We start from the raw sequence: 23,390 nt of genomic DNA on the forward strand, positions 1-23,390 counted from the left end.
AGGGGTAGTATTCAATACGACCTCTGTAGTTCTGCGAAAACTAGTCCTAACACTATTAGAGGCAAATACAATTCGAGGTGGCTTAAGAAGAGAAGTGATAGTCATAGGAAACGTTTGGAGAGTTTCGATAAGGTAACGGGATGCCTGTTGTGGATATGAAATACCACACAAGTACGCAGTGTGATGAGGAGAAGGGGTAATACTGGGTGTTCTAGAATGAATGGCTCTGCAGAAAGTGTGATGTTGCTGTTGTGCATACAAAATCGACTTAGTTGAAGAACAACACTTTGATTTAAGTTTGGAGCAGGCTTGAATCAACAGCATCGCACATGTCCGTGTGATAATTCCTATTTGGACAGTACTGGTGTTGACCCCTATCTATGCAGAAGGAGACATCTCAATCCAGCCCTTAAAGTGCCCTGCTGTTACTGCCTGCCACACCTCCCTTAAACTTGTAAAGCTCCTGCAGAGACTAAAGCCTACCTTCACCTGGCATGTCAGAATGGTCGCAGAGTGGTCATTATTTCACAGACTTGAGCCCAGCACCCTCAAAGAGCTCCTGCTGCAACAAGTATTTATAGATCTTAAAGCCAGTCTGCCCTATGCTATTAATGACGAGGTAGTTAATGCCACTATAGCATGCAAGATGCTGGATCTGCTGTTTTCTTCTTCCCTGTAGGCTATATTTTTAAACATTGAAATAGGCCCTCGTCCTATGGCAACCCAGTTGTGCTTTTTTTGGCCTAGGCACTGCATAAATGTGTGACATACCTGGCCTAAGCCTGCTTCCCTCTCTCTCCATAAACGATCTCCCTTGCTTTCTCTCTCCCATTAAATTCATTCTTAAATTCCCTATGGCTGCTGCTCAAACAAGTTGCCATTGAATCACATTTCTCTCATTAAATGTCCAAACCATCCTTTATTTAAGATTCTCTCATTAACCTCTCTTCCACTTCCCCTACTAAACTGCTTCTTTCTGATTTAACTCTATCTCAACTCCATTTCTCGATCTCTCCTTAGCATCTTTTTAAATGATATCCCTCTCCCCAAATCAACTTTCTCATCAAACTTCGTTTTTCTCATTAAACATTCTTTACATTAAATTGCCTCTGAATACCATTCTCTAGGTCTCTCTCCTTTTCCATCGTGTCAGCAGTCTCATGAAACCATGTATCTCTATCTTTCATTCTAGGAAGGAGTTGCAAGATCTGGGATTAGCTGTGATTGTTGACCTCCGGAGTCCGGGAGCGTCTCAGCCCCCAAGCGAAGTCCTCCTTCGAGCTCTCAAAGAGCTGCAGGTATTTTGAATTTCTCTGTCCACCAAAGTCATTCCCTCCACTTCTCCTGTCTTTTGGTATCTCACTTCTATCCCTCTTGTCCTCATTATTCTCCTGTTCCGCTTCTACTCTCTTTCTCATCTCACTCACTCAGACCCAGTCTTTTTTCCCCAACTATCATTTCTCTTGCTCCCTTTCTCTTCAAATTCCTTTGCCTCTAGCACTCTTGTTTAACCTATCTTTTGTGCCATTTTTCTGTCATACTCATTCCTCCTCTATCCCTCTATCTGTTCCTGCCTTCCTTTCTGTATCCACAGACCATTTACTTTGCTCTTTCTTCCTTCACATTCCTTTGTGCCCTCTTTCCATCCTCTATTCGTACCTCTTATTTCCCCCTCTCTTCTTTTCTGACCTTTCAATGACCCTCTTTTCTGTACCCTATAGCTCTCCCATGTCTCTTTTCCCTGCATCATCTCTTTTTGTACCTAGCATCTCTCTCCTTTCCTCCCTCACCTTCATCCCTCCCCACATTTCAGTGTCTCTTTCCTTTCTACATGTCACTCAGTTTCCTTAGTACCACTACCCCAACAAGTCTTCTCCATCCTCACTCTGGCATTTCTTCTTTTTCTATGTTTGAGACTCATTTCTCCACACTAATGCTGTGATCCTCCCTCTATCAGTCACATACCGTTCTTTGTTTTTCCTGCTCCCTCTTCTCGTCGTGCCATATCCATAATGTTCCTTTGGTCTTCATCAGGAAACCTTGCCACGGTCCATCAACTCCACAATCATTCTGATGGAGAAGACGGAGGCGGATTCTGCCACTGATGAAATAGCCTTTCTCCAGGTCTGTATCCCTGGTGTCTGATGTCGGCGGGGTGGTTCTGGAGCTCTGGTGTTGGGCACACCTGTGAGATGCTCTTTCTCGCCCTTTCTCACTTCCGGCTGTTGCCTCAGCATGTAATACTGGTCCAGGTGTAGGCATGGCAGGTATTACTAGCTCACTTGTAGCTGTAAAAACAGTTCCTGCCTCAGTGAAAGTCATGGAAAGTGGCCCTAGCCTAGTGAAAGTAATTTCTGCCTCTGCATTATCAGAACATGGGGACATTTCAATGGCTCACTTAGAGCCCAAGAATGAAAACATATCTCACTGTTTCCGAAGTGTCTGGCCCGCCTTATGTTTATGTCTCCCACCGTCCAGGTCCCAGAGTTTTCTTGTCTCGCACTGTCCACCAGTGTATATGCCCTTCTGCTGTCTGTCCCCATTTTCCCCAATACCTATGTCCCCCGAATGTTTCATAACCCACATTCCCCAGAAGGCGTATGCTTGCCTGCAGCCTGTCTCACTGTGTCTTTGTCTCTTAGTTTCTATGTCCTCCTCAGTGCTCATGCCCCCACATGCTGTCTATGTCTCCCTAGTGGCTGTGCCACCCTTGTGTCCTTGTCCCACAATGTTGGTGTCCCTGTGTGACAGTGTTTGTCTCACTGTGCCCTTCTTTAGTCCTGCCCGTCTCTTCCCTGATTGTTTCTACCACCTTTCTCATTTCCATCGACTGTGCTGTCGATTACCGGAGTCTAGAGGTGGGTAAGCAAGAGAACTCATGTTGGAGCCAAGCCTGAGCCCTCATGTACCACCTGTAAAACGCCTCACAATACCTTTTCATAGTTAATTAGTTACTCCTTGCAGGCAAAGAGTAACTCCTCCCAGCAAATATTCAGAGTGTGAGTTACTTTGCCATATTAGTGGCCAGGAGTAGCTAACCTGCTCCTTTTCTCTGCTTGCTCCAGCATCCTCTATGACAACAGCAATACAATCCTTCTGTAACAAGCGTTGGCAATGCCAACAGGCCTGGGTTCTAACTGATAAGGCCTTTACGGTCAGTGGAGTGATTTTAAGTTCTCGATGACTCATCATACATGCACTCTGTCGCTCATCATTGCCCTCAGCCATCCATTCACCCATCCACTCAGTGGCTCATTCTTGCATTCACCCATCCACAATAAAGCACACAGACTCAACAAGCATGGGCAAGATAAATTAAAAGAATAAATGTAGAAATAAAGAAAAAAACAGCGACCGCCTAAATATGATGGCATATACACGTATAAAAAAATTAGTACAAATTGAAGATGGAGGCAGGCTGTCATCTTGGAAGGGTATTGTGTATAATGTATACAAAGTGCAATAATGTACAACCCTTAAAAGCCTTTTGACTTTAACATATGTTTTCTCACTCAATACGTCAGGTTTGCTGCCTTTATCATAACTTGCCTATAAAAACAGATCAGACCTATCAATCACTCGGTCAATCAGGATTTGTAAAGCACTTCTGCATCACTCGTGAGGGCCTCGAGGCTCTGGCTGATAAACTGCCTGTTCTCCTATTGGTTGAACATCCATGTCTGAGGTCCTTCCAGAATTGCTGGAGCGATGATGAGGCTCTGAGGTGCAGGGGGAGGTCAATCCTGGTCTTGGCTGCCAGATAGGAAAAGGAGTGGCCTCCCCTGTTTGTTACGACGGGTGGCAGCTAGGGCAAGGGATCCGGATCAGAGTTTCCTCATGGGCTGTTGAAAGGTCATATGGTGGTTGAGGTACGCAGGTCCTTTGTTGTGTAATGCCTTGTATGCGTGGATGAGTAGCTTGTACTGGCATCTCTTCATGACTGGTAACCAGTGGAATTTCCTGATGTGAGGGGTTATGTGCGTCCATCTGGGAAGGTTGAGGATGAGCCTGGCTCCTATGTTTTGGATTGTCTGGAGCTTCTTCATGACTTGAGCTGTTATGCCTACGTAGAGGGAATTGCCATAGTTGAGTCTGCTGGTGATGAGAGCCTGCATGACCGTTACCCTGATGTTGGTCGGGAGCCATCTGAACACCTTCCTGAGCATACGGAGCGCGAGGAAGCAGGCAGTGGAGACTGCATTGACTTGCTTCTTCATGGATAGCTGGCTGTCGAAGATGATGCCGAGGTTGCAGGCACGTTAGGTGGCTGTTGGGGTTGGGCCCAGGTCCGGGGGCAATTATTTGTTGTTCTAGTGTCCTTGCCTTTCCCAAAGATGAGTACTCCTGTATTGTCTTTGTTGGGTTTGGAACTTGTCTTTGATGGTTCTTGGATTGTTAGTCAGAGAGAGGATGAGTTGGGTGTCGTTGTCGTAGGAGATGATGGCTTTTGACGATGTTGGCCAGGGGGGCCAACATCTATGTGTGATATCTTGGGTATTTGATACAACTTTGAGAGAATCAGGCACATAGTCTGTAACTTGTAACCCATCAGGTCTTTGCCATTTGCTTATCACCATAACTAACTCAAGAATTGTACTCAAGTACCCAACTCAAGTATTGAGCATACGTTTGTGTGTTGTGAGAGTCTTAAGTTCTAGGGCCAGTGGGATCCATTTTGGATTCCCCTAGTTCACATGGTGAGGTGAGGTGAGAAGCCTGGAGTGTTGCCGATGTAAGGAACACCCAGAGAAAGCGGACTGCCCTTGGTACTGAAGCCAGGAGCAATCCATGTTGTCAGGGGTCCCCCAGGCTTTCTGTGTTGTTTCCATGTGAACTGCATATAGTATGAGCACCAGTGTGTCATTTCACAACCCACTGTGCGTCCGAAAATTGGTGCTGCCACTGGTGATGATGGAAAAGAGGAGCCATGTCACCACTGTAGCTGGAGCTCGATCAGCCTGGAAGGCTGCAGTTGCCAAAGACAAATCATCCCTGACAAATTGGTCTGAAGGCTGCAACTGCTATTCCTGGGTGTCCATCTGCACTAGGCCCAGGGGGGGGCAACTGCTGAACTGCATGATCTGCTGCCCTGACCCTGTCGAGCGATTTCTGTTCCAAAAGGAGGTCACCTCTGAGGGCCCCACAGTTAAAAACTGCAGCTGAAAGAGCAGGGATTTGAGTTGTGCACCACTTGATTTGCAACAACCACCTAGCAGCTAAAACACGGCTTTGCCTGCAAATGGAACCAGGGACTAAACGCAAGCAGAGGAATCTGGTTCAAGGACTTAAGATATAATTCTTCGTTGAACATTTAGGGTGAGACCTGGTGAAATGAGTTGGGCATCTAACTATCAGGGGATAGGAGATTTTCTAGAACAGGAGACGGCACTAAGAGGGTGCGTAGTGCCTCTCTGAGCTTGCAATGCTTTAACTGTAATTCCTATTGAATTGTGTAGTTATTCATTTTGCTGTGAGATTACACTGCTTCTTCTGTAAAAAAATAAAAATACTTGGCTGTACAGTAAATTGCTGTGCCTATTAATTGACTGTTTAGATCTGAGCTTTTCTCCCCCCACACTACCTCCCTGTAAAGACTTTGACTGCTCGCCCCTCACTACCCTGAGAGTCAAGTGTGAACAGGGTTGTACCCGGCCATTTGGTAGATCCGTAGTAGAACAGAACCCCAGGATATCAGTAGCAAAGAACCCCAGCCAGCACGGTTAGTGCTCAGTAGCCCCTGTCTGCCCTGTTGACCCCCCACATGGGGTCGGGCACATAGGCCATACAATTACCAATATGTACACATTTGCAGTTGGCAAAGCAATATACAGTCTTTCACAATAAAACCTAACAATGTTATGTTATGTTATGTTAAGTATGTTTATATAGCGCATGGCTACCCCAGCAACAGGGCGTCCCAGCGCTTGCAGACAGGCCAGATGGCGGAGCACAGCAGGGGAAATGAAGTGACAATTTAACCGGCACTCGGAGTGCTGGTCGTCCTAAATGAAGGAGAACAGCCAGGTTTTAATTTGTTTCCGGAAGAGCCGATGGTCCTGTGTGGCGCGTACCTCTGGGGGGATGGAATTCCAGAGCATCTGGGCCATGGATTTAAATGATCGACCACCTGCTCTGCTCTTGCGTACCCTAATGGTGCAAGCGAGGTGGAGGTCTGCAGAGCGTAATGCACGTGTGGGGACGTACAAGGTATAAATTCCCTGCAGTTTTTGGGATCTTATCCATGTAGAATTTTGTGAGTTAAACAGAGGGTTTTAAATTGGATTCTTTGTTTTACGGGCAGCCAGTGTAATCGTCGTAAAATGTGTGAGGTGTGACAGTGTTTCGGCAAAGCAAAGAGAATGCGGGCAGCTGCATTTTGGGCCCTTTGAAGTATTTTAGTAACCGTTTGTGCCAAGCATAAGGCCATTGCAATAGTCCAGATGGGATAGAACCAGGGACTGGACTATTACCTGGCAGGTAAGAGGCTCGAAAAACCCCAGAATGGGCTTAAGGGAGCGAAGACGGCCGTAGCAGGTGCCAGCCACCTTTTTTGCGTGGGATTCAAAGGAGAGCGAGTTGTCCATAAGGACCCCCAGATTTTTGACTTCCTTCTTCGGGATCGGGGGTACGCCCATCGTCGGGGGCCACCACTGGTCATCCCACTTCTGTGGGTCACGGCCGATCAGGAGCACCTCTGTTTTAGAAGAGTTAAGTTGGAGACAGTTTTCTGTCATCCAACTTGAGATGGCCAGGACGTCTTCTTGAAATTTAGCTCGATCCACCATGGTATTATTGGAGAAGGTGAAGATAAGCTGCGTGTCGTCTGCGTACGAGATTAATTTAATCTTCCGTTCCCTGGCCAACCGAGCCAGGGGGCGGACGTACACATTAAACAGCGTAGGGCTGAGGGCAAAACCCTGGGGGACACCGCAGCTAAGAGGGAACCTACTAGATGAGTACGGTGGGGCATGAATTTGGAAGGAACGGTCAGATAGAAATGACGCGAACCAATCCAAAGCCCCGCCGCAGACCCCGATCTCCCCGAGTCGTTTGAGCAAGATCTTGTGGGAGACCGTGTCGATTGCCGCACTCAGATCAAGTAGGATCAATACTGAGGTGTTTCCCAGATCTTGTGAGGCCCTCAGTTGTTCCTTGACTGCCAGGAGGGCGGACTCTGTACTGTGCTTAGCCCGTAAGCCGTTTTGAGATTCGTCCAGGATCCCATTGGTTTCCAAGTATCTGGTCAGGGTGGAGTTCACATGTGCTTCCATCACCTTGGCCAGATACGGCAGAAGGGAAATGGGTCTAAAATTTTCTGGAAGGGAGGGATCCAGGGAAGGCTTTTTCAACAGGGGGATGACCATGGCGTGTTTCCATGAGCTGGGGACTGTGGATGACTGGAGAGATCTGTTGATCAATTCCTGTCCCTCATGCAAGATGGAGTCCTGGAATTGTCTAAACGTTTCAGGTTTTATCGGGTCATCTGGTGACCCAGACTTCACTTTTAGGGCCAGAAGTTCCAGATCTGCCTGGGAGAGGAGTGGGAGGGTTTGAAGGGAATAGAGGGGGTCAGGTGGACCTGCAAATTGGCCGAGGGTCATAGCAGACCTACTGGTGTTTAACAAGTTATAGATCCCTTCTACTTTATTGATGAAGAAGCAGGCCAGGTCCTCTCATTGCGAGTTGGAGGCTATTGTGCTGTTAGTTCCCTCAGGTGCTTTGGTCATATCTTTTATCAGGTAAAAAATGGTTTTAGAGGGATTGGGACTAGAGTTAATCAAATTGGTGTAGTAAACCGCTTTTGTTTTTTTTATGAGCTTGTGGTATGCATGTTGGTGGCTGACCTATAGCTTTTCTTTGCGAGAGGGTCATAGGATCGTCTCCGGGCACGCTCGAGAGTCTTGCAGCGTTTTTTTCCTGCTGCTAGTGTCTCGGAGTACCATAAATGCGACTGCTCGCGTTTGGGTCGGGACATTTTCTTTTGAATAAAGTGATCTAGTGAATTATTAATCCACCCCCTGTAGGCTTTATCTGCATCCTCCAGATTGCTGGGCCAGTCGGGGCGGTAAGATTTAAGTCTGGACTCGAGACGGAAGCAGTCTAATTTTTGCCATGGGCGCCTCCAAAGGGCGGGGGAGGGCTTCTGCCGGGAAATGGCTGATATACTGATGGAGATATGGATAAGAAAGTGCTCTGTCCAGCTAAGGGAGAGGGGGCATGAGCTATGATTCCCTCGATGTTGGAGTACACAGGATCTAGCAAATGGCCTGCCGAGTGAGATGACCCTTTGACTAACTGAGTTAGCTGGCAGGCTTCCAAATCACCCAGGAAGTTCAAAATGGCCGGGGAGTCAAGGCGCTCCAGGTGAAGGTTTAAGTCTCCCAATATGCTAAAATTGGCTGACTGTAAGGCAAGGGTAGAGATGGTCGAGGCCAGAGATTCTTGAAAATTGCTCGCTGGCCCAGGGGGGCGATATATCAACAGCACCGAAAGAGTAAAATGATCTGATATCCTGATCTTAAATAAGGCACATTCACATTCAGCCAGAGTTGCGGGGGAGAGGGTGCAGGAGTAGGCAGTTTTAAAAATCACAGCTAACCCACCTCCCCTACCCTTCGGCCTGTTCTGAGTGCGTATCGAGTAGACTGTCGGGAGGGCCAAGGCAGGGATGGCCGTCGAGTCACTGACTAACCAAGTTTCGGTTAGAAACAGTAGGTCCGGGGACCGGTCCATAAGGAGCTCAAGTACATCTTAATGATGTTTACCCAGGGACCTACAGTTCAGACTATGTATTATCCTCGTGCAAATCTTTTACGACAAGGTTTTGTCAGAACGGGTAACCACGACCAAACCCTTAGTATACTAAGGTAGTCTGGGAGATCTAGGTAACCAGTACCTGTCCACAAGCTGTAACACATTATGATCATAATACACCCTTACAGGCCTATTGGCTTGAATATATGTTCTTCACAATAAATACATATGGCCTACTTCCTTTGTTGCAATGATTTATAATAAACAGATCTGTCCCATGACACCTGACATAACTTGCCCCAATGAACCAATCATGCCAATGCCATTTTTCTTTCTCTTGTCATCATAACCATTTCATGCTTACTGTACTGTGCATATGCTTTTCCGCAATGCAACCATCAGCCATACAGTCATAAAATTACAAATGGGTACACAATTATAGTTGGAAAAACAATATACAATGTTAACACAGAATGCCATAGTCCAAATATTATACCCCCTAGAGTTTGTCAGAGGAGGTAACCAACATCAAACCCCATGGTTAATGTGAGCTGTCATGTAATGAAATACATGGCTGCAGGATTTAACACAGTGTAATAACAATCTACCCGTAGAAACCTATTGGCTTTAACATATGTGTTTCACAAAAAATACATCCTGCCCAGTGCCCTTGTCACAACATTTAATAATAAACAGTTCCGCCTTAATGATTGGCTTGTCGTCATAACCAAGCCATGCTTACTGTATTGAGCATAGACTTCCCCTCAAGGCAAAAACTGGAACAAAAGCAAAGCACACACACTGTACCCCATCGAAAATGTGTAGAGAGGAATGTCCTCATGTAAGTAGAGCCCAGGCCCCTCTCTCTGTAGCTCACTAAAGCTCTTTTCCTGGTTACTGTATAAGATCTGACTACAGCCCTGCTCTTAAGCCAGACCTAAAAAGCCCAAAGCAGCTCTTGGAAGATGTCTGTCCAGTGCACTTCAGGGCCTGCTGTGCTCCTTACATGCCAGGGTTACACACTTTGACAGCTCCCCTCCTCGCAGCCTGGGAAGAGGGAACTATGGCCAGTACATCAAATGCCCCTGGATGCAGGAAGGATGCGTGGCGGCTCTCCTTGCTCTCCACAGCCTGAGGAATATGGCGTCATGAGGGAGGTAAAGTCTGATCTGCTGAAATTCGCCTCAGGAGAAATGCAGGGTGTCGGGGACTTGGGGGGAGGGGGGAGGTGGGACATATCATTCTGATAGGTGCTACAAAAAGGACATGCCCAGGGAGCGGAAGTAACTGGGCCACCATTAACTAGGGCCTTAGTCAGCATAATCCCCCTCACACACACAAACCCAGTTGCAAGTTTCTACTTAAATACTCTGGTGCTAGAAAGTACTTAGTTGAGTTGTTTACAAACGAAAGGATGTCCATGTGCTTGCAACATTTAACTGACTAAAATCCACCACTCCATTATTTTCCTATTTTTACAATACTAATTCACCACTAATACTTTCTGGGTTCCGAATTAGCGTGCTACTCGTCGAAAAAACCCTTCAACACCACATCAAGGGTAGCAAGCGCTATATAAATGCAATCCTTTTTCTCTCTTCTATCCCTCCACTATCCTGCTCAATCCAAATAATTGACTAACATTTTCACCACTCAAATTACTTTTATATTTTCACTATACTAATTCACCACTAATCCTTTATGAGTTCTGGAGTAGAGTGCTACTCACCGAGAAAGCGCTTCAACGCCTCGTCGGGGTAGTAAGTGCTATATAAATGCAATTACAACACAATATATACTTTCAGAGTGTGTGAGATCTGAATAAAAGGCACTCCTAGATTATCAGTACTTTGAAACGATCTGCATCTCACATCAAAAAATGGCTTGTGTGTCATAAGTGACTCGCTGCTCCTTGTGCAAGCATGTTGTAGATAGAAACAAATTACCTCTTTTTTTAAAGCTATGATACAAGTTTTGGCAGTTCACCCTTTCTGGAGCCAGCTGTGGTGATTGTGGGTGGGACTGGCCCAGTTGTTGTTACAGGAAGTGGAACTAGTCCAGCTGTAATCAACCCAGGGCGCCGGTCCAGTCTTAGTTATAAAGGTCAGTACTTACATATGTTTTGCCAAGTCAGTTAGGTCTGGGACACATAGTCATTGAAGGTGGTCCGGTTTCATTTATAGTTGCATCAAGCGGTGTTGTGCCATTTGCAGTCATGTCACATGGCTGAGGCCCGGTCATAGTCAACAAAGGTTGTACTAGCCCCGTTCTTGTCCTTAGAGCTGGAAGCAATAACATTTTTGTCATGGGAACTCGTATTGACTCAGTTGTAGCTGTGCAGATTTTTCCTGGTCCTGTGCTCATACTGCTTTCTACACTCTGGTTTCTATGTTTCAGGCCATTGTGTTGACTGGACTCGAAGGTTTGACAGACTACGTGGACGCCCAGCAGCTGCCGCCCAGCCTCGGCGGGACGCTTCCCTACTCACACAGCGAGTGGATGCAGAACCACAGGGTGAGCGACCAAACCTGACACATGAATGTACAAATAGGCTTGTGTGTATTTTAGTATGTACGACATTCCTCATGTAGCTGTTTATTGGGCAGTTTACATGCAGGATCTCCTCACCACCCTCGCTGAGGGTGACTGGCCCAGTCAGGAGATAGGATACTGTTGGAGTCGCCATATGTGCCCTAGGACAGGTTACGCAAGGGACTAGATCCTGGTGCTGGATGCGTGTGGCTCGACTATCTTGCCTCAGAACCTCATTGGGGCATGAGGGTGGAATGGGGACCTGACATGGCATGTGCTAACGGGTATATGGAAGTAGTTATAGCGATGGGTAAAGCCTTCGCACCATAGTTCAATCCCATACAAACACTAGGGACCATGAAATACAGGCAAACACTTTTGTATTCCCTGTACCTAGGGGAAAAGGCTAGGGACAACAGTAGCATAATAACCACGTACGGTGGCACAGTGAAGTCCAGTGAACCCAGTCAAATTCACAGTATAGGCTTTTGAAAAGAGTGGTGGCAGTAGCCAGGGAGGGTGGGGGCTGTGATACGTTGAAGGGCTTGAGAACCTTGCAGTGGTAGCTAAAGTAGAGAGAAGGCTGCACAGTAGTGCAGTACCTATGCCCAACCATGATGAGAGAGATGCGAAGATTTAGGAAGGTTGGGAGCCACAGATAGAAAGCCGGACAGAACTAGAAACCATAGGAATGATGGGGAAAACTCTAGCCTGGGTCCTTCAAACACACTCCAGTCCAGAAATAGTGAACAAATGAAGCACAGCAGTCTGAAAGGCAGCGGCCTTCCAAATAAGGTACTGAGAGGACAGCAGTGCAGCAGTCTCTGATATCTAGGGGGCCCCTCCCATGGTGGATGTCCTGTACACCCACAAGTTAGAGGATGAGAGGAAATCTATTACACCTCCTCCACCCTCCAGCCCAGTGAAGCAAAAAGAGTTGGAAAGTGCTTTGTGCATCTCACTTTCCTTCAAACATAAGCAAGTCAGCTTTGCACGGAGTGTGGAAGCCGAGGGGCACCAAGCTAATGTCTGAAGTGGGTGCAGTGACAGTCCCCCCACATCAATCCCAGAGATGACCTCTACAAGAACACATAGGCAGAGCTTGACATGTCGCAGAAAGAGGCCCCTTAGGTGAAACTATGAATGCAAAACAATTCGTTGTTTTATACTTCTGTAAGGCTCTAAAACCATGGCTATGTAGTCAATGATGCTCTTTCATTAAGGTCTTTTTTTTCTTTGCCTAGCGCCAGGACACCTTGAAGGCGTACGTGCACTCTACAACTTTAATAACATAACAAATAGTGCCTTGGAATGAACTTGAGGCTCAGCTCCATGGAGAGTATTTAAAGTGTGTCCGGGGTCACACCGGGTGGGATCTTCTGATGGAGCTTAGTATTAGCTCCAAGGATCAACTCAGGCATTACAGCGAGAAGCGGGCCACTAAAGAGCATAGGCAAAGGGCACTGGTGTGTTGACATTGTGTTTGATGGAACCAGAAGCCTGAAAGGTTCTCAAAGTAAAGGTTGAGGGATAACATTCTAAGAGAGTTCAGTTGAAGAGATACTTCTGGGGGCTAGATAGTGCCTGGGGTGCTGTAATCCTTTACAAAGCCCCGCCTGGAGTCTACACTTGCGACTGGTGATGATATAGAACATAAGGCAACCCAGAACGAGGCATGCAGTGGATAATACGAAGGAGAGGCCAATGACATTCAAGTGCGTAGCTGTCATTGTGGACAAAGTGCCAGCAATTGATAACATTCCTAACACAGTTTGACTACTGTTCGCTTTCAGGGAGATCCAGTTCTCAGTTTCTGGCAGCCAAGTAGTAGTGAAATGTAAGACTGAGCCCATTCAAGGACACTAATGCAGCATGTAAGTACTACAATTGAAGCATTGTGAGAGTGCCCGATGATCTGGCAATTAGACTGGCTAGATCATGCCCTCCTTGAGAAGAAATTACTTTAGTGTTGTGTGTATATATAGTTGAGAACAGGTATGGGAGCCAGTGGAATGTTTGCCTTCAGACGAGCGAGCCGTGTTGTAGCAGCCGCTTCCTTTACACTTTAACCAGGATCGTATTTGTAGGAGAACTGAGCATCTACAACCTTGATATATTTTAGGTTTGCATAGCAATGCAGAAATGGCCTATATGAGCAGTTTAAAATTGGAGGGGAAAACAGAATTAGGATACGTAAAAATATTTTTGTGAAAATACCTCTAAGGTTCTGAAATATATTGTGCGAGGGAATATTGAAGCCGGGTTTGATCACCTCAGAAGCCACAGTGAAAAGGTCTTGATGCCCAGAGACAATTACATTTCTGGTGAAGAACTGACTTAGAACTAGACCTTTGGTCGCAGAGGTGTGGTTACAATGGAGAAAAGTATCAGAGACAGTAATGGTTGCTCCCTAGAAATGCAAAATATTATATACAGAAAAGCCTCAGAAGCTCGTTTGGCCTGGGGCTACTGCAAATGTCACTTCTACCTACAAGGATGTGGAAGTTAGCTGCTAACGACACGTTTCCATTTCAAGTCAATATGTGCTGGTAGCTTCCAACAAGTATCCCAGGTACCCCAAGATACAAATACCCAGAACATGGCAGAGATTTCTGTTGTACTTGGTCGTGAAAGCTATTCTGAGCATATGGTATGCTTGAAGTAAAGTCTGATAATGCCCTTTCATAGCCAAGGCATTTTAGTCTCAGGAAGGCCACTCCGTGTTGGTCTCATGCCAACCAACAGCCGAGAGCTTTGAGAGTCCTTTCACAAATGCACACAAGTAGCTCACTTGAAAAAGAAGATCTTTTCACGAGTAATGTATCAAATCGCAACTTACTACAGAAATACACAGCACAACACCACAGACAAGTGCATAACACAAGTGCATGCCTGAACGTTTAGATGAGTCGTTCAGACACAAGTGGTCTACTCTTTTTCTCAGGCACATGGTGCTGTGTCAGGGCAATCAGCAGAAGGGATGTATGAAAATATGTCCTTGCACTTGTAGGGAATGACTTGGCACATGGATGTTGTTCTCTTGAGGCGATATGTGTACGACAAGATGGTCTCCCATTTTGATCCCTATCCATTTCATGCACCATGTTATAAGCCGTCTTAGACAAGAAGACGGTGACAAGGCACGCACCCTTCCAGCGCTTCAGGTACTGGTCCACCAACTGGGGTACTGGCGCTCACCTCCTTGGTGCTGAATCGGAGCATGTGGAGCCAGGCAAACTAACCTCTTCCTGTTGAAAGTCCTTTAAGAAACTCGATCGCAATGATGACGAATCAGAGTGAGCAGAAGGACTAATTAAAAGCGATGGAGAAAATAATCATATTGCAGTTAAAGGTTTTTATGTAAGTTTGAGGCTGATGTACACCTGTCAGTCCTGGGGAGTACCTAGTTGGAAGAAATGAGGGACCGGACATGACAGGCGGCGCATTAAGGTTAGCTCTCAGCACGGACATGTGCAAGAGAATGGCAGTCCGCGGCACTCAGTTAGGTCTGCTGTTTTCATGTCTCCAGCTAATGTTGTTCGATGTCCCTGTTTGTGTTGAAATAAAGAGTTGTATCTTCTTGTGTGTCTACTTTATGTTGTTCAGCAGAATCCAACTGAGTTTAATTCTCAGATGCGACAGGAGGTCATTCAGGTCCTCAACACCATCGTATAAATACAGCCAAGTACATTCACGGGAACAAAAACACTGAGCCCATGCACACAGACACACACTGAAATGGGCCACACACCCAGTCACTCGTACCATGTTGCATCTAAAAACCAGGGGGCTCAGTGACTTTAATAATGTAAATGTTCTCTATTCTTTCACCCTTCCCTGCTCTTTGCAAACTTCCTCCTTCAGTCTCTACTTTCCACTCACCCCTTGCACTTTTCTCTCTTGTCTCTCAACACCCATGCTCTGTCTCCTGCTGCACTTCCCCTCTTCCTTTGCATTCGCCAAATCTTCTTTTGTCTCCCTTGCTCCTCTAGACACTAGACTCGCTGTCTCAGCTCTGTCTGGAGGTCCTGCAGTCCCTGTTGGATGTTATCGAAGATTTGCAGCTGGAGACATTAGCCGGGACCAGTCAGGTAAGAGGACCCACCATCCCTCTTAATGTCAGGGATTGCACCAGGGACCTTCAGGGGACTGATATTTTTCTCTCTTCAGATGAAAAGGTGCAAGTTGACAGTTTTAATCTTCCAAATCCTCCATATGGCAAAAAGCCCTTCATTGTGACGTAAGTCATATACCGCATATTGGGCAACTTTGACATCTTTGGTTCAACCCTGACTTCCAACAACACTTATTTCAATCTTTCTCGAAAGTGGAACACAGGATAGACTGTCCTGGGGCTGGTGTTGTCTCTGATCCAAACCAACCATCTCCCTGACCTGAACATACATTAGTTTGCAATGGGTAGTTTGTTCAGGTTCACCCAAACACAAAATAGGTCTTTCAGGCAGGCGCTCTCTTTGATCCTAATTGATCTGACCAAATCAGACCAGTTCACGTTAAACCTAGTCACACTGCAACCCTACCCACGTCTGGAGAATTACTTTGGGTCATTAGACCTAACGGCAAATACTACTGTCCCAGTTACCACAGGATTGCTTTGGTGAGAGTCTGAAGGAGATGCATCACCTGACAACGGCTATTCCTTCTCTCACAGGAAATACAGACCCTGATTTCGCAGCAGCAGGAGACCATGATGAAGGTGCTGTCAGATGGGCGGTTATCCGAGCTGCAGAGGAATGGAGGATCACTTATCGCCCGACTGCAGAAATCCTGCAACCACAGGTTAGGACTACCTTCGGGTGGGGGGAGGACTATGGGAGGTAGAGGATATGGAAAGAGGGAGATAGTCCCACCTTGTACATTGGCTGGGGCTCATGGTAATGGATAAAGCATAGGCTTGGTAGTGATGGTTTATTTGGTCGCACCACTATTTGGCACGTGCCAGTATATTTATCAAGGATGTACACAAAGAGTAATCTGATTGTGGTACTAATATGTACAGATGCATCAGCCTATCCAGTATGCATCAAATACATTGGTGAAACACCCTCCATTCACATGAGAAATTAATGTACCAAAGCACTCAACATAAAGTAAATCAATGGTATTGTTGCCATTTACAGTATTTTTCAAACCCCAAAAGCAGAGAACGGGAGTCATATATTTGTTGTAGAAACTTGTATTCTAGTCCAAAAAAAACAGCCAACACGTGTTTTGTCACACAAGTGACTTTTTCAAGGCTATGTGTAATAATACTGTTGTCATGATCCCCCGGGTCAACAGGCCTGGGTAAAAAAGATATTCATGAAAGTCAGAACCTGGAATGGCAATGACATCCCAGGTCTTCAGAACGTGTTCCACTGTTACTTCCTGATTGTACAAGGTGAGACACATGGAGACGCGGCAAGCAGAATTGAGGAGGTTGATCAAGGCGCTCCTCGACGAGACAACATTCAAATCTCAACTAGATACTCAATCAGTTGTCTCAGGGCAGAACCGGTCATTCTTTAGAACCAGTTAGTACTGGTTCCTTTACATTTGGATTACGGTAGATTCTTTTGAAGAAACCTATCTAGCAGAACTACTTGGATTACATTGGAATCACTTTCCACTTCTGTTTTTTACAAAATTTCCAATATACTGATCAGCTGAAAGATATTCTCAGAACTAACTTAAAACAAAATCCTAAACTTACCACCATTTTGGTATTCACAGAAGGCACTTACTCATTTTGGTATTCACAGAAGGCACTTACTCATTTCGGTATTCACAGAAGTTAGGAGTCCTAACTTTAGGACTCCTAAATGCCTTCTGTGAATACCGAAAGTCTTAAAGTTCGGATTCTTCTCAGTTTAGGAGTAGTAAAGTTAGGACTCCTAACTTTAGGACTCCTAAAATGAGACAAATCCTAACTTTAGGACTTCCGGTATTCACAGAAGGCATATAGGAGTCCTAAAGTTAGGAGTCCTAACTTTACTATTGCTAAACTGAGAAAAATCAGGACTTTAAGACTTTCGTATTCACAGAAGGCATTTAGGAGTCCTAAAGTTAGGAGTCCTAACTTTACTACTCCTAACCTGAGAAAAATCCTAACTTTAAGACTTTCCGTATTCACAGAAGGCATTTAAGAGTCCTAAAGTTAGGACTCCTAACTTCTGTGAATACCGAAATGAGTAAGTGCCTTCTGTGAAAACCAAAATGGTTGTAAGTTTAGGATTTTGTCTTAAGTTAGTTCTGTGAATCGGGCCCATGGTGTGGAACACACGTTCTGAAGACCTGGGATGTCATTGCCGTTCCAGGCTCTGGCTTTCAGGAATATCTTCTTTACCCAGGCCTGTTGACCCACCGGATCGTGACAACAGTATTATTCTACATGGCCTTGAAGAAGTCACTTGGGTGATGAAACACGTGTTGGCTGTTGTTTTGGACTACAGTACAACTTTCTACAACAAATCTATGACTCCCGTTCTCTGATTTTAGGGTTTGAAAAATACTGTATATGGCCACAATATAATTGATTTACTTTATGTTGAGTGCTTTGGTACAATAGTTTCTAATGGATAAAGCATGTGTGCAGGCGGTGTGGTTTGTGGGTGAGTAATAACGGGTGACTGTGGTGATTGCTCAGGAAGGTGTAGGCTTTTGGATATATGAGCAATTAGTGGTAAGTGTTATGGATGAAGCGGTGTCCAGTGAGGTCTCTCTGTGGTGTGTGCTGTGGGTGTAATTTGGCTGTAGATAACACTGCTATTCTAGTTTGAGTTGTGGGTAGTGTGAGTCCTAGCTTCATGCGTCCTCTGGCTAGTGCGTTTTTGAGTGCTCTGTTCTCTAGGTGGTGTTTGTTGTCAGTGGTATGTGTCCTGGGTGGTGAGGGATCCAAGTGCAGTTGGCTTCTTAGTTGAATACTCTATGGGCAGTGCTAGGGCCCGAATGTTGTGGGATGTGTAAAGCTGGGGTGCGGTGGTTTAAGTGGTGTCTGCCCTGCGGAAACAGTCTTTGGTTTTGTAGGCCGTAGTGATTGAGTTTCCAGGAGATGTGGGCTTTGGATGTTGTAGCTTCTGCTTGCTACCTGTGCTAATCTGATAGTCACTGTCATCAAAATAAAATAAAAGCTGAACCAGTCCCAGCCATCAAATAGGCACAGCCCAAAGCTCATCTCACGTAGTGTCTCTCCATATATGGGCACTGTCACAGTCAGCCACTGCTGATAAATTATTATCATTCACCAACCACTCTGATGTGTGACCGTAAGTCATCATGTTCATCCCCCTCTAAAACTATTTTAAAAATGAATTAACAAATCTACTTTAAACATCTCACAAGTATCTCTATCTCAAGGTAAGGTCCAACCACCAAAAAGAATACAGGTAAAGTCAAAGAAGAACCAATAGTGCAGGGTTGTTGGGCAAGAAAGATCTTTTCCCTTTCTCATCAAGAGCTAGAAATTATAGTGGGGAAAAGGCCATTCCATCGGTTAGTGTATAATTTCTGCATTTTAGATTCCCTAAAGTGATGTTCCCACTCAACATACTTAATTTACAATATGCAGGGAACGGGCCCCACCATCTTTCCTTTCTCACTCTGTCCTTTTCTTGGCAATTTTGAAGGCAGAGGTTCTAAATCCGTGCAATGCTACCATAGTGATCATATGATATTAGCAGTCCGCTAAGCCCACGCCGCAGGTCCTCCCAGTCAAGAACCTTTGGATCAGGTTCGATGAAAGGCTTAGCTTCTGCAGCAAAATCAGTAATCTGACAGGTACCTGCTTTGGCATTCTGAAGCTACTTAAAAAGTTTTTGCCTCTTCTCCCTTTAGCAGCTAAAGAAACGGCTACCCGTGCGCTGGTCACCTCCCGTATCGACTATGGTATTGCACTCTATGTAGGTCTTCCTGGCTTCCTCCTGGATAGACTCCAGGTGGTTCAGAACGCTGCTGCCAGACTACTTCTCGGTCTACCCAAACGTATGAGTGTCAGGCAACATTTGTGTAGTCTTCATTGGCTTCCTGTGAGAACAAGGGTTAAGTTCAAAGCCCTGGTAACGGTCCACACTGCCCTGTATGAGTATGGCCCTGTCTATCTTAGGAAGCGCTTTCAGTTCTATGTCCCCGGTAGACATTTGCGCTCCTCTAATATGCTAAAGGCATCTATTCCCAGATACCGCCTAAAAAGGAAAGGCGTTACAGCAAAGAAATGATGGACGGAATGCTGACAATGCAAACATTCTCCCCCAGTTAAAAGATCTGGGTCAAATCCATTGTTCTTTTGCCCACTACGCCACCCCAGTTTGGACCCAGCCATATGCAAATCAGTCTTGACCCTGTGCCTCATGGGAACAGTCCAGACCGAACTGCCAGGCCAGGTCCTCCCTGGACCAGAAACAAGCATCCTGGGACCGGTTTCAGGCTATGTCACCCTTCTTCAGCCAGGCTAGCTTGAATCCAGTGGCACAGTGAGCAAGGGACCCACATCTGGGCATACTTAGGCGCACTTAGGGCGAGAAAGTAAAAGACACACAATTGATGGACGGAATGCAGAACATATCAAAACATTCCCCCTCACTCAAGAGATCTGGGTTAAATCCATCATTCTTTTGCTCACCGTGCCCGGGACCCACGTCTGGGCATTGTCAGTATTCCGTCCATCTAAACTGGGATGGCATGATGAGCAAAAGAATGATGGATTTAACCCAGATCTTTTGACTGGGGGTGAATGTTTAGATTTGTTCTGCATTCCGTCCATCAATTGTGTGTCTTTTGCTGAATAGGAAAGGCAGCAGTTCCTTGGCCTACCTGGCCGCGGAGACATGGAACTCTCTCCTGTTCAATGGAGGTCTGGAACGCTCTCCTGTTCAATTTACGTAGCCTGCAGAACCTCAATAAATTTAGAAAAAAACGTTCCTTTTTAACTGAATTTCTCTCTATTTTATCTGTTTTCCTTTCCTGTTTTACTTTGGGCTTGCGCCGGGACACTTTTCTGAGTAGCTGTGCGCGTTATAAAATCTGCTAATATAACATATTATGGAATGTCTTGCATCAATCATCCATTTCTCCATCCATTTTCTTACCCTAAGAGCCACTAACTATCCATACATGATAGATGCTAGCCCAATTTTCCTAAAGTGAGCAAAAGAAAAAATCCTTTCCCTGACGCCGGAGTTACGCCAGAGTTCAGCCCGTCTGTGCCCGTCCGGGCCCAGACGGGCTCAGGGCTGGTCCCCCTGGCCGACTCACGGGAGTCACACGCAGCCTGTATTAGGTACACAAAGGAGGAACTTATGCTTTGGCGGTCTTCACATCCTGCCTCATGCAGATTTGCCCATGAGAGTAGACAACCGTTTATGCCTTGTGGGGCCCGCAACTTAGGTCAGGAAATGGCCAGAGATAATTGTGCGTTATCAATGGCCTTGCTGAACTGCCGGTCCCTCCCTAGTCATGCGACAGAAATCAACTCCCTTATTCTTGACCACAAGCTGGACGCGCTGTTCCTCACAGAGACTTGGATCTCCTCTTGTTCCGGCCCGGATATGGTCAGGGCACTTCCACCGGGCTTTCTCATATTCCATCTAGACAGACAATTGGGGCGGGGTGGCGGAATCGCCATCATTTACAGGGATACATTAACCTGTAAGGCTCAGGATGGTGGGATGAGCGACTGCGAGAGTTGTCAGTTCTCTCTACGCTTGTCGCCCACCGCGTCCCTGGCAGGCCTTCTCATCTACCGCCCACCGGGAACTATGGGCAACTTCCCCAATTCCTTTCTTGAAACGGTCGCGCTCCTTGCCTCTTCCACTGCCAACTTCGTGGCATTGGGTGACTTTAACATCCATTTCGATGACCCTCACAACCCCCTGGGAGTCGATCTGCAGCGTGATCTCAAAGCATTCGAGATCAATCTGGTCAATTCGGGCGCAACGCATGGAAAGGGACATCTGCTCGACCCCATTTTCTCAAACTCTGACCGCCTTCAAGTTCTGCCCGCGCTGCCTATGCCCTGGACAGACCATTTTGTGATTCCGGCTCGGTGGCAGTATGATGCCCCAGTGGTATTTACACCTAGGGTATTCACGGTGGAAAGAGCCTGGTCTAGGCTCCCAGTGGATACCTGGGCAGTACATTTGGAGGCGTCCCGTCCCGTTCTCGGGACTGACCCGTTAGTAGTTGATGAGAATATAAATACCTGGCTGACCAACTCGCTGGACACTATCCTCCCTAAGAAAAGACTACTTACTAGGGGTAGGAGAGTGGGATCAGCCCCCTGGTACACGCCAGAGCTCAGAACACTGAGGAAGGGCTGCAAGAGGCGGGAGCGGATCTGGAGGAAGGATTGGGGCGAAGTGAGCCGGAGAGAATATCGGGCAGCCCTTAATGTTTACAAATCTGCCATCCGGGCAGCAAAATCTAGGTTCTTTGAGGAGAGGATAGGTCTTTCCTCTAACTCATCGAAAGAGTCATTCAAGGTCATCAGAGAACTCTTGAAGACCCCAGAACCTCCGGTCTCTCATGACAACCCACGTGAGAAATGTTTAGAACTGGCCTCTTTTTTCAAACTCAAGATAGAAAACATCTTGTCATCCCTCCCTCGGTTAGTCCAGGAGCCATCCTCGGTTGGTAACCTAGGGTCTTGGCCCGGGGTGAGGACAGCAGAGCTGGTCTCCTTTGGACCAGTCACTGTGGACGAAGTTCTTGGGGCTCTGGCTTCGGTGAAGAGTGGGTCTCCGAGAGACCCGACCCCGATGAAATATCTGAAGCAGGTAGCCCCTACCATCGGCGGCCCAGTGACGGATCTTATAAACCTATCCCTCACTCAAGGTGTGGTGCCCCCCAGTTGGAAAGGAGCGGTAGTTAAGGCCCTCCTGAAGAAGCCCAGCCTAGACCCCGCCGACCTTGCGAACTTTAGGCCCATTTCTTTACTTCCTGGCCTTAGTAAGGTGGCGGAAAAACTCGTGAATAGGCGTCTATCGGGTTTTCTGGAATCCAACTCCCTCCTGGGTGACTCGCAGACGGGCTTCCACCCCGGTCAGGGGACGGACTCCGCCCTGCTGGTAGTCGTGGAGAATGCCACGAGCATTTTGGATTCAGGGGGATCGGTGGCAGTGATCCTCCTGGACCTCAGTGCGGCATTTGACACCGTAAACCATCAGGTGCTACTCCAGCGACTGTCGGGGGTGGGGGTCTCCGGGATGGCTCTGAAATGGCTTGCGTCCTTTTTAGAAGAGCGAACGTTCGAGGTTTGGGAAGCCCACGAGAAGTCAACATCGTTCCCTCTCCAGTGTGGTGTGCCACAGGGCTCATCGTTGAGCCCTACATTGTTCAACATTTATATGGCCCCGCTGGAGAGTGTGGTACTTCCACTGGGAATTAAGATCATCAGCTATGCTGATGATACCCAGTTGGTGGTAGGGCTCCCCCAGCCGGCGAACCAACCCGATCAGCTGCATGCATGCCTGGCCAAGATCTTTACCTGGATGTGCAATTCAGACCTTAAACTCAATGGTTCTAAAACCGAACTGATGATGTTGGGGAACTCCTCTCCTTCCCTGCCCCCAAACAGCTGGCCTAGCTGCCTGGGAGTGCCACCTACCCCTAAACAGGAGATTAAGAGCTTGGGGGTGTGGCTGGAGCAGGACCTTTCCTTTAAGTCACACGCCAAAAAGACCGCAGGCGTGTGTTTTGGCATGCTCCGGTCAGCCCGGAAGATCCTACCCCTCCTCCCGATGGCCACCAGGAGGCTATTAATCCAGGGGCTCGTCATCTCCCGGCTGGATTACAGCAATGCGCTGTTTCTGGGGGCGCCAGAATCAACTTTGAACAAACTGCAGCAAGTACAAAACGCCGCTGCCAGGCTTTTGACAGACCTTCCCAGTTGGCAATCAGCCCGTCCGGCGCTGAAGGCGCTTCACTGGCTACCAGTCAGAGAGAGGGTGAAGTTCAAGGCACTCTGCATGGCCCACAATATCCTGCAGGGGAAAGGGCCACCCATCCTTCGGGGTATGGTTCAATCTTATAAGGCCCCCCGTGCCCTTCGCTCAGACCACCAACATCTCCTGCAAGTCGCGAGAGTAAGAAAGGCCAGGACTGGCGGTAGA

General features: G+C 46.9%; 1 protein-coding gene across 2 annotated transcripts in view; it reads left to right on the forward strand.

The window, feature by feature from the left end:
- Window positions 1–23,390, forward strand: part of ARHGEF40 (Rho guanine nucleotide exchange factor 40) — a 382,900-nt gene that overhangs the window by 148,331 nt on the left and 211,179 nt on the right. For both annotated transcript variants that reach the window (XM_078644086.1, XM_078644087.1), the window contains exons 6-10: window positions 1,193–1,298; window positions 2,035–2,124; window positions 11,152–11,268; window positions 15,279–15,377; window positions 15,959–16,086. In XM_078644086.1, coding sequence (XP_078500212.1) covers window positions 1,193–1,298; window positions 2,035–2,124; window positions 11,152–11,268; window positions 15,279–15,377; window positions 15,959–16,086 — 540 coding nt within the window. The remainder of the gene's footprint in view (window positions 1–1,192; window positions 1,299–2,034; window positions 2,125–11,151; window positions 11,269–15,278; window positions 15,378–15,958; window positions 16,087–23,390) is intronic.

Source organism: Lissotriton helveticus, chromosome 5_1 (assembly GCF_964261635.1).
Source record: "Lissotriton helveticus chromosome 5_1, aLisHel1.1, whole genome shotgun sequence".
Lineage (NCBI taxonomy): Eukaryota > Metazoa > Chordata > Amphibia > Caudata > Salamandridae > Lissotriton > Lissotriton helveticus.